The sequence below is a fragment of the Vitis riparia genome, chromosome 10, assembly GCF_004353265.1.
Source record: "Vitis riparia cultivar Riparia Gloire de Montpellier isolate 1030 chromosome 10, EGFV_Vit.rip_1.0, whole genome shotgun sequence".
In the NCBI taxonomy this organism is placed as follows: Eukaryota; Viridiplantae; Streptophyta; class Magnoliopsida; order Vitales; family Vitaceae; genus Vitis; species Vitis riparia.
In genome coordinates, this window is record NC_048440.1 from 12,879,545 (window position 1) to 12,899,610 (window position 20,066).

Consider the following 20,066-nt stretch of genomic DNA (forward strand, 5'->3'; position numbering starts at 1 on the left):
CCATGCTGGTTGTCTTAAGCCTCAATGACAAAATAGCTTCTGACATTACAATGAAACTTCTTCATCCAGAAGTCATTATTTTATCATCATCATTGTTTTTGGATAGAATAGTAGCAAAGACACTCATAACCAAATAATACCTAATATAAAACAAGCATTGGGCCAGATGCCTCCTTTGCAAATCTAGAGCTGCCTTGAAGACAGGGCCAACTCAAAGTTGATCATGGAAAGCAATATGTTAACTGCTAAAGAGAAACAGACTATTGGGATATACTCTAAGATGACCTCAATAGGCTTTCCTTAAAATATATCAGTCGTCACGTTATCTCTTTTCCCACTTTGAGATAGCCATCTCTACCCTCCCATCTCTCTCAATCACTATAAAAAACATTTTCTTGCTTGATATTAACTCCAGTTTTTTCCAAGCAATATCTCTAGGAAGAGGGTATTGATGCTGTTCAAAGAGGTATTAGGTTTTAACAACTGCAATTATAACATGGATCCTAAGCCTGTATTTACACAAAACAGATGAGTGACAAAATCATCTATCAAGAACAAAAAAAAAAAAGGGACATGAATGAGACATTTGACAGAAAACTACTCCCCATACGGAAGCTGAACAAAATATAAAGGGACTGCTTCACTTCATCTAAAGGATTACAGAATCATCAGGACAGTGCTGATGCTAATGTTTTCGATTCATTTCCAACACTTTTTTTGCCAATAAGCAGTAGATGGGGCACCCAATATGACAGATTATTAACAGGAACAACTCATGAGATTCCTTTTCGTGGGTTCTCGAAGGCAAAACCTGTTATCTAAAACCCTATCGTAGGTCAGAGTTATTTGCAACCCAAGCATACAACACCCTATTGTAGGTCAGAATCATTTGCAACGCAAGCAAACAACACCCTATTGTAGGTCAGAATTATTTGCAACGCAGGCATACAACCTTTATATATGGCAATAGGCAGTAAGAAGAAACTCCTGATGCAGTGACTAGCTATCTTACATCTACCAAAACATGAAAAATTAAAGCTTCAAGAGTTCAAATTGTCAGCATCATAACTAACTAGAAACAAACGCACCAGAAAGTGGGACAAGCAAACCATCCTAGCAAGACTATCAGCTGTTAAATTGTCAATTCCTTCTGATTCATGAGATGAAATTCTGGATCTGGATCATCATCATTGAAGCCCTATTGCACCGAATGCCAAACCAAGTTCTGCTCTGCTATCTAGTCGACTTAACTCCTCTAAAACCTGTCCTACTAGCACGCCCAAATTATGTTCACAATATCTATTTAATTCTGGTATTGCCACACATAAACTACTGAATCTTTGTGGAGGCACCTCATCAAACCACATGCCACAGTAGATGTTGTTTTCCTAACCAGTCTATCCATGTCCACAAGTTCCTACACCCTCTCAAGAGTAAACCATAATAACCAGGGAATCCGAATTTAGAGCTAAAGGCAAAATACACTTCTGAATGAATTTCAAAAGTATATCACATAAGCATAAAATATTCATACCTACAATATTCACATATATGGAGATGATTAATAAATGTAAGTGACTACAAACTCAAAGCTCTTACAACATCCATCTAGTTGCATGTGTGCATGCTCACAAGCATATGCCCGAAATAAAACCAAAAAGCAAATGCATTTTATCCTCCAGTTCAAGCAAGCACAGATGGTGAAAGATTTGTTGTGCACAATTAACCCAGGATTGGCATCTCAGAGGTAGCTTGATTCCATCTGATGGTACATTGAACCCAACCAAAATTGTGTTCTCTGATTCCCCGCCCTGCAAAAACAAGCAAATCCCCTTTTCCTTCTGCCATTGTGCATTCCCTGAAATATTCCCATCATGAATTGAATAAATTGGGAATGATCAAATCATCCAATGATGTTCCACAATGAATTTCTGAAACCAAATATGCATTGCACATAGGCAGACCCAAAAACAGGTAGTAAAAACACATATCTTCCAACTGCACAATAAGCTTTAATTGTTATCAGTGTCTTTAGCTGATAATAGGTGACATAATATGTGCAATTTACCCTAGTTATAAATTCTGTAAAGCATCAAACACCCATAAGGAAACCCAACTCATTCCACACTACTACATGCCAAAAGGAATATCACATTTGCAAATTTACCTCATTCTTCTCCTCCACTATTCTCAAAAGGAGTTCATCTCAAGACAGTATGTCCTTCTTTTCACCAACATCTTTGCTGCAGTCCCATATGGCTCCTCAAATGCAGCTGAAACCCAAGATCCATCAGACACCTCCTTCTTTGTCACTGACTGCTCGCTTGGCCGAATCGCCACCAATGTGGCTCCCTTCAGCACAATACCGTCGGGCAATTCCAAGTGGGGCGCATACCAAAGCCTCATATTGAGTGCAGGCACAAGCGTCCTCTTTGATGCAGATGATGCCGACAAAGGCTTCACCCTCAACTCTTCCAACTGATCCCTATTCATACACAGAACTCCCTGCCCATCCGCATCTGTCAACACCAAACTGTCCAGCGTCTTATGCTCTGCAATTATTGGCTGAAGCAAGTAATGCCTCGCCGAGGCAGCAATCAAAGAACTAATCGTCCAAACAACCCTTAATTTCAGACCTCCATTTGTGTAAAACGACTCTGGAATGCTTCCATTATCATCTCCGCCATTGCTAACACAAAAAGCATCATTTCCACTGTCCTGAACCCCCGATCCCTTTGTGGGGCCTGGGCAAATCACGGATGCCGCTCCCAGAATCACGCAATTGTCAAGTGTGGATCCGAAATCCGCTCTCCATTTCAACAACACCCCATCCTCAATCCCCAATTCGCCGCTGGGAAGCTCGATGCGTAGAAATCGAATCTCGTTGAAGTTCTTCAACACTTGAGTGGGCGAGTGGTGCGTAACTCCACCAGTCTGATGATCAACGTCCCCATCTTCCTCGGAGCCACCGCCTACGGCGAGAGAAGAAGAGGTCGTTGGGGCGGATCTCTTGGGACCTAAGAACTGGCCTAGGGCTTGGAGGGGTTTCACAATGCCGCCGAACACCAGGCGAAAGAGGTGCGAAAAAGGTCCACGAGATTTTTCCAAAGAACCAGCGGCGGAGGAAGATTCATCATCGGAAATAACGCAGTCCACCCGAACGACGACGTTTTCAACCTGTGGTACAAGGGTATGGAAGCGTCTCGAAACAACACAGCAGCGACCCAGCGCCTTGACGTCTCCGATCTTGTTGAAAACAAGGAGAAGCAGAGAGTCCGGCAAGCGGTCGAAGTGGTCGATGGCCTCTGCCATCATCATCACCGGCGGTGGACTGTTCTGGGGTTCCGGCCAGATTCTGGTGCTCGGATCTGGACGCATAGACGAAGCCATTCCTCGATAGAGAAAGAGAGGGAGAGGGAGAGGGAGAGGGAGATTGAGAGAAAGGAAAGGAAGGGAAACAGAGAAGGTTCACCCAACAGTAAGAGAAGAGTATTGAAGCAGATCTGATGGGAAGCAAGTCATGAGGCAAACAAACCCTAACCCTACTGTCCTCCTTAACCCTAACCCTACTGTCCCCCTTAACCCTAACCCTGTAGGGATAGAGATGAAAAATCTGGAAATGGTGGGATGAAATAGATCCACGCACCCTTTTGTCTTGTTTTACACACAGCAAAAGAATTGAGGGATCGATGATGATGATGATGATGATGATGATGACGATGATATTATTATCTGCCCCTCTTCCCTCATCTCATATCTTTCTATAAAAACACCCCTTCCCTTCCCTTCCCTTTGTTTATTTATTTTCTTATACCTTTATTCTACCTTTGTCATATCATCTTCTATTTAATATACATTTTTCATTGGTTGAAATGTCACTTAGAGATTGGTAGATAATCCATCATATATCCCTACCAAATATCTATGCATCAAATTGTCTACCATCATGTTTTAATTCCATTTAACTACTTCCCCATGCCTCATAATTAAAACAAATCATCGATTCCATTACTTCTTTGTATATAATTTACTTTTGATCTTTAAAATAAAAAATATTTATATCCAAATAAATGAAATTATTAATAACGAACCCATTCAACTTTGTACATAGTATTTACTTTACCTTTAAAAGGGGATTCTCACGATTTTAAAACACGTCTATAGGATTAGAAAAAGATTCGTATTTAATAGCATAAAAAACTTTATTCCATATTCGACGTAGAAGATTATAAACACTCTTATATAAACACAATGTTTTCATTATGTCCAATATGATTGTAGGGTCAAATAGATAAACACTTCAAATAAGGCTAAACAAACCCCTACATCGAGGTCGAGATCAACTCATAACAATCATATCCAATTCTTGATGAATTTGATATTGTATATACTCGATGAATTCTCATCATTTTATAACATTTTCACGTGGTTAAAAAAAAATTACAATATGCATAATACTATAAACCTTTTTATATTGGTAAATGAATTATGATTGACCGTTGGGTTGTTGAAAAGTAACTTTGATTTTGGTGCTTGCTATTTGGGGGAAGAAGGAAGAAGACATGGAGGCCCATTTTTAGTCCTATGCCTTCCAACTCTATTCTCAGCTACCCTATCCTCTCACCCGTCTGACTTTCCAACTTTCACCCAAGCCCAATTTCATACAAGCCCACTCTACCTTTTTCCAAATAATTTAATTAAAAAAATAGACATCAAGGGCTGGTTTCTATTTTGGGTACAAATTAAACCTTCCATAGAAGGAAAAGAAAAAAGAAAGTGGGGAGTTGATAGTATAAAAGCTTTGACCTGTTTTGTGTAGTGTAGGTGGAGAGAAGACCAGCCACTACAAAAACTTCCATCAATAATAATATCATCCAATGCATTTCTTCTTAGAGCTTTAGGGTAATCATCCCCACAAATCATACCATTCCTTTATCATACCCTTTGTTGCCTTTTTCTTTCTACATACTTATCATTTTTACCTTTCTACAAACTAGCTCTTTTACCTTCACATCCAATTCTTGAATTTCATAAACCCCACATAGACCATATAGACTAAGGCCATGTTCACAAAGTTCAAATTCCATTCATTACTTATTAAAAATAGAAATAAAAATACAAAAAATCCATTCCCATAAAAATCAAAACCTACCCTTTGTCAGATTAGTAATGAAAAAAAAAGTGTCAAATCTTTATTGAAATACAAGTCCAAGACATGTTACAAGAAATGAATCACAAATTCATGGACATCACATCCCCCAACTCATTTGCTCATTTAAACTTTGAACATAAGATATAAAAAAAAATAAAAATAGAATAATGATACTCACCAAAACCCCTCTAATATCATGAATAATCCACAACCCCCATCCCCCAAAAAGCCAATCCATCACGAGAGAAACGGGTGCTTTCTTTAATTCATATTATAAAAATCATTTAGTCTTACATCACATAATTTTGTACCACCACCTCCTTGGATGAGCTTGCTCCTAATTACTATATACTAAATATCTTAAACAAAAGTTTTGTATTCTTCTGATATGTAAAGTAGGTAAACTAGAGAATATTTGAACGTGTTACATAATAAACTTGATTAACTACTAGCTTGATCCAAGCTTAAGCATCCCATCACACAAATCGATGTGACGGGCAATTTTAGGGATAGAAGAAGCATATATATTATCATATGCAATGTAGGTTAGATTAGTTGAGAGGGTACTAATAAATGATAGATTCAAGATGGCGATGATGAGTGGTCATAAAATATATAAAGCTTTTAAAAAAAAAATTTCATTTTGTGAATTGTCTTATTCGTTAAGCATGTATATACTTTCTTGTAAGGCATGATGCAAGTTTGTGAGTTGAAAAAAGGTATAAAATAAGGGTGGTGTAGGCTTTACAAGAATGATAAGTCATGTGCGGTACGTGCTTTTGGTACTTTGATAGATCTACGAAACCATGGATGATTTAAAGAAGGAAAAGAAAACCACCATACACACGTTGTAGCATGTGTAGATGTTTGGAAGCTGAGAAAGTTTCACGGGCTTTGGAGCAAAGGACGAGGCCGTGCCTTCCGTACAAATTAATGTGGAGGTCATGTTTGGGTGGTATTAGAATTTAGTAGAGGTCAACTTGCAACCTCTTGGTTGCCCAATGCTTGTTTCAAAGGTTAGAGCAGGGTGATTATTTTACTGCAAAGTTTTTGAATTTTTAGTGAAACAAGGCCTTGAAAAGCTTTTTAAGTGTAACATTTTTAATATAATATAAAAATGTGATTTTTTACTTTATTATTATAAAGGTGAAAAGCTATTAGTGATTTTTACTCTTCTAATTGTTAGATTGGTTTTTATGAAAGTTTATGCAATTGATTGTACTGAGATAATCGAGAGTTAAATAACGATCATCTTTTTATTTTTTAAGAGTGCATTTGATAGTAATTTTAAAAAGTATTTTTAATTTTTTTAATATTTAAAATATAAAAATTTTCAAGTATTATAAAGAATATAAACACTTTTTAAAATCATTATCAAACACATTTTAAAATAGTTTTTTTTATTTTTAAAAACTTTAAAATAGTTTTTTTTATTTTTAAAAACTTCAACTAAATATTATACACGTCTACTTCTTTTTCTTTTCAATTTTAGCATTTTTTTTAGTAATTAGATTATGGATAAGTTCTTTATAATTTTTTCGTGGACAACTTGTTCATAACTGTTATAAGTCAACAAAGAGACTGTTATGAGTCAACAATTGAGGTTGTGTCTTGGAATGGTTGTCGTTAGTTGATGGTAGCAGTTTTAGGACATTGTTGCAACCGCGTAGCTCATCAAATTAAGTTGGATTTTTTGTAACTTTGTTTCAATTATTATATTACATTATATATATATATATATATATATATATATATATATATATATATATATATATATATATATATAAGTTTCAGCGGTGGGGGGAGAACTTACGAGAAAAAAAAAAGAAAAAAAAAAGGAGACAACATAGAAGTATCCGGTTTCCATAACAGAAAGATTTGATGTAGAGAGAACAGGTGGGAGGGGAGGAGGGGGAGAGACAAAAATGGGGGCCATGCCCTACAGCTTGAGGGGTTCCCCAGTTGGAGCGCGTGCCCCACGCGGCTGCCACAACTCATCCCTCAATTAAAGTGGGTACAAAGACAGTAAGAGACAGTGTCATACATGTACACAATGGCGCTAGTGGGAAGAATTTAATTCATGACACAAAACTGAGGAGCAGTTGGAGAGCAATAAAAGTCATAATCAAGGCAGCGAGGTGGAGGGGAAAGAGAGGGGAAAGAGCTTTGCTGCAGAGCTATAGCATGGGGAGGAGAGGAGAACCCATGATCTGTGTGGGTGGGTTACATCAGAAGGGGGTGTTGTCCTAATAATACTACACCCATTACCCCATCTTCTAAGGCTTGTCATCCTTAGTCCAATGGAGTTGCAAGTTGCAACTACTCGTACTCATACATGGTGGTGCTGATGGTCCCCCGCCCTTGTGACCAACAATGAGCCCATGAATGCCAACATCATAATCTCATCTTTAGTGATGCGTTACCCACTCAGTCCAACTGCCCCATGCCTATGACAAATCATTACATGAATAGGGTTACCAAGTCAATATTACATATTTCCTAATAATGGGGTGCGCCCATGTAATGATGTGACATTAGGAGCTCTTTGTCACATGCTCTGCAGCTGCAATGGTGGGGGGGCCTAAGCATTCATGTATGGGATCAAGCGCTATAATCTTGTTATTACTAAAAAACAATGGGGTTTTGCTGTAACGGTCCATGTGGACAATGACTCCTAAGATATGAATTAAGTATTGGAATTATGAAGGAATTTACTCTTCAGGGGATGTTTAAGAAATGGGAGAATGTGGGGAGTATGGCCCTCGAGCTACAGAGGCCATTCTAGAGAGTGGTCCTCCTTAGCTCTTTTCTCATGTGTGAGGTCCATGCAGATGGTGGGTTTTCCACCACTGAACATATTCTGAATATCATTTGAAGCCCCCTATCCTACGTTTGACGTCCATACTTGACTAGGACTGAGGCTTACATGCATGGGATTCGGACATCAACCTCTCTACAAAACCTCAGGCTTAGCCTAAACCATAAAAGTAGAGCAGATTTTTTCCAAATTTTATTTTAGAGATCAGGCATGGGAGAGAAGACAAAGAGATAAGATTTTTCTCCTCTTTTCACTTTCCAAATCTTTGCTGAAATCCAAAATTTTGACCTCCTCTGTCGGTCCATTCGAGGGAAGAAATGGGATACAAGGCATATGCTTAGAAGCAAGGAGCATCATCAGTTCAACCACCTAACATGTTCTATATCTGGGCACTAAGCTAGAGGTGAATTTATTAGGCATGGACAGCCTTTGTTTTTATCAGGAGAGATGGCTATCTACAAGAAAGGAGTTACAAGTAAACAAAGATAAAACCAAGATCCCTCTTCACTTAAAATTAGATACCTTTTGTAGTTTGACCCACCACCAAGTATCATATCTTGGAACTTTGAGAGATGCCTTCACACATCTGTTACCTCAGCAAAAGCTCTGATACAATTTATATGCATGAAAAGATCAAGAAATGTATACAAAGGAAATACTATTTATGTATTTATTTCTAAACTCCCACTGTATGTAAAACTTCTGGATTCATTTCCTGTCTCATTTTCTTCACTTACCTTTCTCACAACCGTGGATTAATTAGCCTTAAATGCAACTTTATACATTGATTTATCTCCATTTTGTTTTAAATAATTCAAAGTCACAGTGGTCCATGAAAAGCGCAATATCAACACAGAGAAGTTGGTGGCCAATTCATAGCATTTCATTTATTAGAAAGTAAGTAATTCCATAATATAGTTCTACTCTATCATATCCTGCTCTTAAGCTGACACAATCTATGATGTCTCAAATCGGATAGGGAAAGAGGTTCCGATACTGTGTAGTAGACTTCTCTAATTGGTGAAAAACCATGAGGAGAATAGGCAATATCTATACAAGTAGGAATTGGTTTATGATATAACCGACAAAACCTAATGCAACCATCTTGATTTAGATGGAAAAACCATGGTTATGCATATTAAAATCTTCAATAATCTACCACATTTGACTCTACATGAATGAAAAAGATTTGAATGATCCTTTTTGCTTTTTTACTTGAAAGTTTTATTCCTTTCTTTTTTTCCATGTTTGAGTTGTTTTTTAGCCAGAAAAATCTTTGATTCTTTCGGTTATGTTTGTTATAAAAAAGTACTGAGAAAAAAAAAAGGTAGAAAATCATTTTCTCATATTCGTTGTAACATAGAAAATATAAAAGAAAATAAAATATAATTAAAATTAATTAAAAACTTATATATTTTTAAATTATTTACTCTATATGAAAAAATTAAAATAAATAAGATGAGTTTGAAATAACATATACGAATAACTTATAGATTTTAAATCTACTTTTCATTTTTCTTTACTTTTTTTTTTTAAATCTTTTTTTTTTTATTTTCTTTTCCTTACATTTTCTAGTAATCAAACATACCCGTAAAGTTTTGCATTTGGAAATCTTTTCTTTATTATTCTTGTTGATTTTCGGACTCACAGTGAGGGATTAAATTTCCAAATTCCAAGTTTTAGCTTTGACTTTTCTTACTTTAGCTTTGACTTTTCTTACCTCCTAAGATACCTCTATCATCAATAAGAACAACAGAATTGGAAAAGGTCCACTAAAGAACGTATTTTTTGCCGATTAAACAACCAATTTTAAGTCTTATGGGTGCTTCGATTTTAAAACACATTTACATGATTAAGATGAACCCTATATATAGTTTCATATAGCAAACTCCTCTTGATCATGTGATGCATTTAAAAGCAACCCAAGGCTTATTATGCTTAAAGCATATAATATTTACACGATAGAGAGTATATCCAAAGTTGTAACAAATAATATCAAAGTCAATTATAACCTTTATGTGAGACTTTCAATGTATACTTTAAGTGGTTTCGCTATTTCATGGGATACAATAAAAATATTATATTTACATTAAGGGTAATTATGAGGTCTCACATCGGATGGAAAACAAGTTCCTAATGCTATATGTGAAAGTCCATTAAATTCAGAACAAACAATATTTATACGAGAAGTAGTAGTAAACTCTTCTTAACCATGTAATATATGTTAAAGAAAAAACAATATCCACATGGGGAGAGAACGATCATTACGAGAATAAAGAAATTCTCATCTCACAAGAACAAGACTCATCCCCGTTAGTTGATAATATCTTTGAAATTGCATATTAATTTGGATAAATAAATTATAAAATATTTTAGTATAGTTTAATGATCTGGCCAAACTGAGCAATATTTTAATAAAATCAAAGGAGGACAATCTGTACTTTAGTATGAATATGATCAATATGAAATAGAGAGCAGAGAAGTTTTCACAATATGATAATAAACAGCTAAGCTTTTCCCAATATTTTGTCACTACACAATCATGAAATCCAGCTAAGGTTGATGAAAAAATGTCTACACTCCATGGATCTTCTAAGACTCTCATGGGTTAGCATGATACATCTTTTTATCATCAAGGAGAAGAGCTGTCTCTCACTCTATAATCACATAACAACCAAAAGTTTTTGCATTATTTTGTCTCCACCATGTCTCCCTCAACCAAAGGACTTATATTATATAACCTTTGACACAACTAACGAATTTCTATATGCAGGCACCAAGTTTCCCAAGGGCCTCTGGCCTCAGCTAGATCACATGCCACTCTCATCTGTGTTAATTTATCCCATATTTAATCTTAACACGGTAGCTATGTATGTCCGTATTGCTTTCTTTATTTGAGAAAGAAACAGTATTGGAGAGGGATATGTGGATCACATGGCAAATAAAGAAGAGACTTGGCGTGTAGGACATACGAGGAAGAAACACGGAATCTAGAGGCAACACTGTTCCACGTACGGACACACGCACACAGAGGTGGGCATTTCTTTAAACATGGTAAGAGGTGAAAATGGGGCTTTACTGACAGGCCTCACTTGCCATCAAATTAGACACAGCTTCAGGCCAGATTTATTCAGAATTTGACACATCTCTCTCTCTCTCTCTCTCTCTCTCTCCTTCCTATGGACTAGGAAACTACCCCCAATAAGTTAGAGCTCTTCTACTACCTGTTGACACTAAAGTTTTCTCGTATGGAAGTCATTTGTTAGTCATGTATTTTGATCTCAATGGTTTTCTGAAGTTATTTCTAATCTTTTATGCAGTCAAAAAAGAAAAGAAAAGAAAAGCATCTAATGCACAACAACCTTAAAGAAAATCATAGAAGAAAGAAACATCACCAAATGGCAAAATGATTGGAAACATCTTGTCTGCAAGCATGGAAAAAGGAGTTAATTTGTCATTCATCACACACGCACACAAAGAAAAAAAAAGTCATGTTATCTGATATATAGCATATAATAAAACTTGACACAAGAAGCAATAGCAATATCGTATGCTAATTATATCTCACAGATTGTGAATGGGAATTCAGAGCCAAAGTTTACTTTGGAGACTAGAAATATTGCAACAAAAGAGAGGAAAAGCAACAGCAATATCATTTGCTAATTATACATTGTTATTGATTTGTTGCTGTTTTTTGGGCTGGTGACTTAAGCCACAGATGACACCCGATTCAACAAGGAACAGGAATCCATGGAGAAGTATCTTACAGATTGTGATTAGGGAATTCAGCGCCACAGTTTACTTCAGATAGACCAGAATTATTGCAACAGAAAAGGAAATATAGTTTTAAAGAACCCATGTACAAGATGTAGACATCTAGAAGGTAGAAATCTGCATTTGAAAAAGCAACATGCATTTATTTCAGAGATCTTTATCTAAGATCATCCATATTTCGACCACAACGATCACATATGTTAGTGGTTGTTTGGGAGACTCTCTCGTGCTTTGCCTTCTGCATCTTTGGTACATCAAATTCCATGACATCACGAAGAGCATTTGAGCCTTCTTGTAGCTCATCCAAACTGACAAATACAAACATTAGGTCCTACAATACATAATCTTGAATATGAAGACAAGGCATTTCTCATTTTTACTAGCATTTGATTCAAGAGAAGAGACAAATCTTTGGTCCATGAAATATTACAGATTTACACAGCTTAAACACATTTCAAGTTTGGAAAATATGCTGCATTACTAATAATTTGACAATTAATTAGGAAAATGAACATTAAAAGTAAGCTAGTCATCAGAAAAAATTGGCAAGAACATTGGAATGCAGTTAAGAGTAAAAAGAACAGGAAAAAAAAATCAAGAACAAACTGAGTGGCAAAAGGCAATGCATTCAAGGAAAAAAAATTTATATGCTGTTAGTTTCATGATCTTAAGACTATATTTTGGGGCTTATTTACTTTTCTGAATAATATGAAAAGATATTGGCTAATATAAAATAGAGATGATTTGCACATGCTTAAAACATAAGTTGCATGCAATTTGAGATTTTTTAAAATAATTTATCCAGTTCTGATGAAATAATACAAACTGCATGAAATGGGACAAAAGACTTCATATTCTTATTATTATGACGGTATAAAACTTTACTGATATATAATAATACAAACACTAGAAAAACTCCTACTAAAGGGGTCAAAGAGTTATCAGAAATGGAGAAACTATGGGAGCCACAAGGCTTACAACATTAGAAAGGAGCTTCAATCACCTTAAAAGAACCTCAAACAAATCCCAGAATGTGGAAATCTGATGACTTATAATTTCTCTGATAACCCAATTATCTAAGAAAATGAATTTTTGCTAATAAATTCCATGCCTAATTAATAAAATATCAGTAGACACAACATTAGCAATTTTCAGCATTTAGATCTGAAAAAAGATATTAGGATAAGTTGGATAGTAAAAAATTTGCTACGTTTTCTTGATACAGATGAAGGTAAGGGTGCAGAAAGACCAAGCAAAGTGTAGGCAGCCTATTATTTGAATTTCTAGAACCAAACCCATTGGCTTCCCCAAGTCAGGCCCATCTGAGAAGTTCATTAGACTCCCCACTTTCTTTTGTCAGTTTTTATTAATAAGTTCAAATTTTTTTTTTTCAAATATGCTTTATGTGGTACTGGTATGATTATATCCAATTCCTTACATTCTGCTGGCTAGTTTTTAAATTTAAGAAATAACAAAAGATTTATATATATTAAATGTAAGATCTAGAATAGTGTTGCACTTTGGTCAAGCCCCTTGTGCTCAGTAGGGTAGATCCAACTGTCCAAGCCTAGTCCAAACTTTGGTTCAGACACAAAAGAAAACCCAAACCTGATCCAACACATTGATCAAACCATGGGCCAGCCCACCCCTTGAACAAAGAGTTCAATGCTGTGTCAATCAAGAGGTATAACTACGCTTTTGATGTCAGAATCCTATCCTATTGAACACTATCAGACAACTGAGATATGAATCATATGATCAACCATCCCATTTCCAAAAAGCTTTCCTAAAAAATTTAAAAGAAAAGGAAGAAATACCACTTGCTTCATTTTTGTTTGTTATAAAATTTATGTTAAACAACGTATTCAGTCTTCTTGTGCTGTAAAGTCTGAATTTTATAGAAGCATTTCCTCAATCTAGGTATCATTTGGGAAGTCCCAAAAACTGGCTAGCTGCATAGTATAATCTAAAATATCAATAGAGGTTTTCTGCTTCTTGGGCAGGTCACCATCTAGTTAAGAAGTCTCTTTCTGGTTATTGTACATATATGGGAGGTATTTAGTGATATATAAGAGTTGGCAATTAATATATAGTAGCCAGTTTTAATGAAGAGCCAAACTATAGGGTTCATACAACGTGTGAAGCTTCTTTTACAGGAGATAAGTTTTTCCAGTGATACTACCAAAGAAAGTTTTGTTATAACCAGAAAGCTGTGAATATTGTCACAACCTGACATTTCATAAGAGGATAAAACCTACTGTCACCTTGTAAAAGACATAGTGATGAAGAAACTTATAACTACATATTATTTGCATTATGGATGTTTATGCTCAATATAGGTATTGGGGTTAGAATAATTTCAAAGAATTGGGGTGTCAATGTTTGTAAGATTGCTAGCCACCATTTCGTGTACTGGCTTTCTTCTAATTTTCGTTCCTCGTTCTCTTCCTCTTTCTTCTCTGTTACATTGACAGGGGCATTGTGCCTATTTTTCATGTTTGGACCCAACCCAGGTTTCAAACAATAATATTCTGTCTACACCTATCATTTAGAAATCACAAGGGCATGAACAGTTCCCTTTTCTTCTAAATAGCTTACTAAAATTTCAGCATTAAAGTGATTGAAGAAATGACCATGTCAAAACTTTATATTGTCGTTTGTTCAGCGACGACCTAATTTCTCTTTCTCTCTCTCTCTCTCTCTCTCTCTTCTGAGAGGGGGCGGGGGGGGGGCAGGAATTTTTAAGATACATGTTTATAAAGGTTTCACATAAGATTCAGTCTTATGTGTCTACAACCCTCCTTTCCCTAGGCTAGACCATAGTGAAAAAGACACAACTCTAAGACAGGATATGGATACTAACTTCAGTACTTCTAGTTCTAGGGGTATAAATGAGAGAATGTTAAACTCGGAGGAACAATAAGTCAAATTAAAGCCAGTCTTTAGGCAATGAAAAACCAATAAGTTTGCAAAATTAACGCAATCAAAATGAGGATGTGGAATATATGTTACATGGATGCTTCAAAATATCTGAAGTACCTATGTCAGCCATGAAATGACATGGGCACAACAGGCATATGGGATGTGTCCAACACACCTAGAATTGAATGTCTATCCAATAGGCACATCCAACAAAAGAATAGAGGAAAATTTTCTCTTTCACCATAGGTTTGGTTGGGTACCTCTTTCATTTGCTTCTTTGCCGCATATATTTCTTACAATTTAAGGACCATGTCAGAAGGTTCACTTTTCTAGGGTAGAGAAGAAGAAATTATACACTTCGATAACTTGTCTATGTCCTAGTGTCCTAAGCTTCGGGGACAATACAATTTTGAAATCTAAACACACACTAATACATGATACTTGTACCCTAATCCATGTAAAATAGGTTGAAATGCATAACAAGAAAGGCACTTAAATACTTCAATAATTCATCTATGTCCTCAAGTTCTAAGCTTTGGGATCATACAAATTTGACACCTTGATACACACTAATACCCAACATGTACCCTAATCAATGTAACATAGATTGAAATGCATAAGAGGAAAGATGAGGATAGAATAAGAAATGAATGCATTCACTTTTAAGGTTTTGAGTCTGTTGGGGAGTGATTTGAGTTAAAAGTGCTTTCAATTTTGTAGTGTTTTTTTCAGTAGTGCTTCCATTAGAAACACTTTTAAGGACATTCACTTGGCATTTGGATACAAATAAAAAAATGTACCTTAATCGTATTTTTAGTAATGTGATATAATAGAAAGAATCACTTCAAGTGATTTTCTAGATTGTTAAAAGTGATTTTTGAAAGTTTGTCAAATGCCTAAATTTTACAAGGAAATGCTTTCAAGCATTAAAAAGTACTTCGAGCTCCCTCAAAATCACTCCCAAACGGGCTGTTAGTCATGTGCAATGAAGACAAGTGCTTGCATGAGAAGTGATTAGGTTTAAGTGACAAGCTGTACGATGACAAAAGGAAGGCCGGAGAGAATTTGAGATAAAACTATGAGAAAAAAACATGATGACCTATGATTTACAAACAAAATGGCCCTAAGCAAAAATGGCAAAAAAGGATTGATGCATAGGTTGGCAAATTTTGTTAGGTGAAGTCAAACCAAAGCACAATTGACAGCTTGAGAAAAAAATATTAACATTCTAACCACATAAAAATATGGAGCACTCTTCAAGCATGCTTCTTACCTTATGGAAAGGGGAGGAGTCAATCGGATGATAGTATCATGTGTGGGCTTAGCAAGAACTCCTCTCTCTTTCAACTTTAAACAAATATCATAAGCAGAGACAGGGAACAAAGCCTTGCTGTTGAGCTCCACAGCATTGAACAGACCTTTTCCTCGCACTTCCTTTATGAAGTTAGGGAATAGCTGATGAATCTTCATTAGCTGATTCCTAAGCTCCTGTCCCATTTGGTTGGATCTGTTGAATAGAGGAATGTTAGGTAAAATAAATCTTTAAATAAAAGTAAAGAAAGAAAATTAAAGATGATTACACACTTACAATGTCAAGTTGGGGTAAGTAGATTTTAACATGTCATGTTAGAGTACATGATATACATTGTAAGCCTAAATCCTACAAGCTTAAACTTTTAGGAAACTTTGTAGTTTAGCATGGTATCAAAGCCTTGTTTAGTGGGAGATCAAGTGTTCGAACCTCACCACTACATATTTATTTACCCAATTTATTAAGCGCCCCCCCTCCCCCTCCCCCGCATCCCCCCATATAAGAGCCCAAAAATGGAGGCTACACGTGAGATAGGATGTTAGAGTGCATTATATACATTGTGAGCCAAATCTTACAAGCTTAAACTTTTAGGAAAATTGGTTGTTCAACATACTATAACATAGTTTTATGCATAACTCAACTTAGTTAAACAACAAAAGTTCAATTTTTAGTTATTGGATCAATGACTTTGCCAACCACCAAACTTTACCCACAATAAATTTGTGAAGTTTTTGTACAAAAGAAGAATACTTGGTAATAGTTTTAGGAACAATGATATAGGAAACACCATATTACTCAACCCACATTGAAGAACCATGTTTAGCCGGGCAATTTGAAATACAATTTTGTTGGACATTCTTTTGTTCATACCCTAAACTCAAGAAACTAAAGTTAAGCAAGGATAAAAATCTCGAAAATTTGCAAAATATTGGTGGTTAAATTTTATGGAAATATCATATGGAAATTTCAGAAAAAATTTTAATAAGTAGGAAATTAATCGAAACTCGTGTATGATAAAATTTATGACATTAGACAACAATGTACAGTATTTGAAAACACATTTTAATATAATAAAATGATGATATATCTAATTTGGATATATTTAAGGATATAAAGAAATGATACAATATGTATCATTATTTTTTGTTTAAAAATGTACATAATGTTATTTATAAATTTATGCTTCTCCTTGTATTTAATTACTATACAAAAGATACATATAACTCCTTAAGAAGATTATCATGATGGTTTTTATATGTTCGACAATCAATTTAATGGAATTTGAAAATAGGATAATTAAAATTTGTTTATTTAATAAAGTTTTATTTTGAATATTTCATTTTCTAGGTGGATATAAAATTAATATAGTTTTAGGGGAGACAAAGTAAGGTCTATATACATTGAGTGCACTAATAGTATTAAAGTGCAAATTGACCTGGTGGCAATACCCCCACCTCTTCTGGTAGGAGGCCAGGGTTCAGGTGGAAAAATCTTCAAAAAAGTCATGATATATTGGCAATTTTCAGCTGGCAGAAATTCGTGTCCTGTTTCCATATTGAGGCTGGCTGAAATAACATATTTCAGCCAATATTTCGCCAAAAATCAGATTTTTCAAACACTGGAGTTAGGTAACCAGTTAACAAAACACTTTTGGTTCTAATGAATCTCTATTGGAAATATAAATTGCAATTCCAAACTCCTGAAAAAAAAAAAAAAATTCCACCGCTATCTAAGTTAATGTGGGCAAAGTGAGGAAGATTACGTTTTGTCTAGTGTCAGTTACTTCCAAATTTCTTCTTTTTCTAAGCAGTGTGTTTCTGATCTCAATAATTTAACATAAGGTAACAGATTTCTTGCCTTTCTGAAAGTCCCTCTTCTGTGATCACATCGAGTGAGGCAACAGCAACTGCACTCGCCAAAGGATTTCCTCCAAATGTGCTGAAAAACCAGACATAGTTAAATCCCATAAGAAGAGGTTTGACTGCTAAGCTGAATGGTCAAAAGAAGGAAACGGGATAAGAAAAAATGAATGAAGATTGTAATGAAAGCCCAAAAAATAACTTAAAATTCAGCCTTATATGGTGTTTCATGGGTCAAAAACAGCTACTTCATGTCCAATGTGTATAGCCATGTCAATATTACATAAATATTCTAGAAAATATTGCTCTCACATCATTCCATTAAAACATAATCAGATGCAGAAGTAAAAACCAAGGAATCACCTGGTTGGCCCAAAAATGACTTGAGGTCCAAAACAAAGAAGGGGAAGACTAAGAGCGCGTTTGACAGTGATTTTAGGAAGTGTTTCTAGTCTTTTTAACACTTAAAATTTTTATCTTTTAAGTATTATAGATGCTATAAACACTTTCTAAAATCACTATCAAACATACTCTAATATTTTTAGCAAGCCAATTACATGAAAGTAAAGTTCTTAGCTTCACTCTATCATAGACATCATTTTCCTTGAGAAAAAGGTAAATAACTAAATCATATCCACAAATTTATTCTTTCTTTATTAAACTCGTTTAACAAAATTCATGTTCTATTTATGTTATTTCCTGGGGATCTGTTTTCATGAAGCAGTAATCTCAATCTACCCACCAAGTTAAATATGGGGCAGGTTAGGAAGACAGAAGGTGTCATTACCATTGTGGCAAACAAACTTGATCAAGACCAGTTGGGACCTAGACCCAATAATGTGTCATTTGGTTAGCTCTAAGTTTGGATGGACTATTTAGCACTGCTTATCATATCATACTAGCTTGTTAGCCCAAGGATTCTCCTAATCGGGTTTTGATGATAACAAACCATGGTTAAGTGACTAATTTGTTTAATGGTTAAGAATCTCAGGCATAAATTCGAAAATTCATCAAATGACCAAATGGATACAAGATCGAGACGCTTGGAAGACTTGTGATCATAGGAAACTAATGTAAGATGAATGCATGAGTGCACTTAGGATTTTCACACGTTTCATGCAACTTAGAAAACTCGGTTTATTCTTTAAAACTTCGATTTCATTAAAACCCGAGTTTTTAACTAATGTACCTTAGGCAAAATGTTTTATAATTGGCTTAATAATTCACCTAAAGACCTTGCCTAAGTGTTAGAAAAGAAAGGAATTAAAAAATAGGTTTTCGGGGCCAAAAAGGCTCAACCGGTCGAGGTTATGGCCAATCGGCTCAACCGGTCGAGGAACCGGTTGACCGATTGTGCTCGTCCGGTCGAGGGAAGCCAAAAAGTTTCTTTCTCTCCCAGTAGCCTTCTCTTCCCGATCAAGGGGATTCTTTTCCCGGTCGAGGTCCGGTCGAGGCAACGGTAACCTGTCATGCATTAAATACTTCAACGGCTAGTGAACCGGTCGACCCTTAGCTTGACCGGACGAGGTTACCTTTCTGTTTTTGACTCCCAAGCTTAGAAACCTATAAATTGATAACTCCACTTCATTTACTGATAAGAGAACACTTGCATTCAATAGCCTACCTACCTGTTTTTGATCAAAAAACTCTCATTTCTTTCATAGTGCATTAAAATTACCAGTTACATATCCTTTAATGCATTCTTGTGTCATCCTAACTTTGTCTTGTATTTGAGCTATCCTTAAGCTAGGTTGAGGGATCATTTCTTGTAAAAATCTGAGTGTTAAAACCTTTAAGAGGCTTGAATCTTGAAGAGATTGTGTAAGAGGTCATTGGAGCCGGAATCCAAGTGTAAGAAGATTGGAAGCTTGGTTGAAGCTTCAAGTTAGTGGAACCCTCACTCGGTTAGGAGATTGAGGAGAGTGGATGTAGGCAAGGAAGTGTCGAACCACTATAAACCCGAGTTTGAATTCTCTAAATTCTATCTCTTTATCTTGCTTATATTGTGTTTAAATTTGTTGTGATTGAAAGGACTTTAAAAACCCAATTCACCCCCCCCCCTCTCCCCCTTTTGGGTGTTTTTCTTAACTAAGCATAACCTTTGTTTTCTCAATTAGTATCAGAGTTAGACCTCTTATTTTTTTAAGGACTTAATCGTCTAAGGGGAAATGGCTATTCCATCAAGCTCATCCCAAGCTGAAATTTTTTCAAAACATAGAGCTCCATTCT

At 35.6% G+C, this 20,066-nt stretch overlaps 2 protein-coding genes across 3 annotated transcripts in view; both read right to left on the reverse strand.

Moving 5' to 3' along the window:
• Positions 1 to 1,469: 1,469 nt before the first annotated feature.
• On the reverse strand, positions 1,470 to 3,761 carry LOC117923804 (F-box protein At5g46170). Of its 2 annotated transcripts, none has more exons than XM_034842263.1 (2): positions 2,168 to 3,759; positions 1,470 to 1,858 (listed from the first exon to the last, which is right to left on the reverse strand). In XM_034842263.1, exon 1 carries the CDS (start codon positions 3,388 to 3,390, stop codon positions 2,191 to 2,193), a length of 1,200 nt encoding a protein of 399 aa, XP_034698154.1. In that variant the 5' UTR covers positions 3,391 to 3,759; the 3' UTR covers positions 1,470 to 1,858; positions 2,168 to 2,190. The 2 variants fall into 2 exon arrangements, with proteins under 2 accessions (XP_034698154.1, XP_034698155.1); XM_034842264.1 differs by lacking the exon at positions 1,470 to 1,858 and adding an exon at positions 1,865 to 1,998 and having other exon boundaries at positions 2,168 to 3,761.
• A 7,826-nt stretch (positions 3,762 to 11,587) lies between these two features.
• Positions 11,588 to 20,066, reverse strand: part of LOC117923940 (ornithine aminotransferase, mitochondrial) — a 38,194-nt gene continuing 29,715 nt past the window's right edge. Inside the window, exons 8-10 of the mRNA XM_034842447.1 lie at positions 17,836 to 17,916; positions 15,940 to 16,173; positions 11,588 to 12,052 (exon numbers count right to left, since the gene is read on the reverse strand). Of these exons, the coding sequence (XP_034698338.1) occupies positions 11,902 to 12,052; positions 15,940 to 16,173; positions 17,836 to 17,916 (466 nt within the window). The 3' untranslated portion in view covers positions 11,588 to 11,901. The remainder of the gene's footprint in view (positions 12,053 to 15,939; positions 16,174 to 17,835; positions 17,917 to 20,066) is intronic.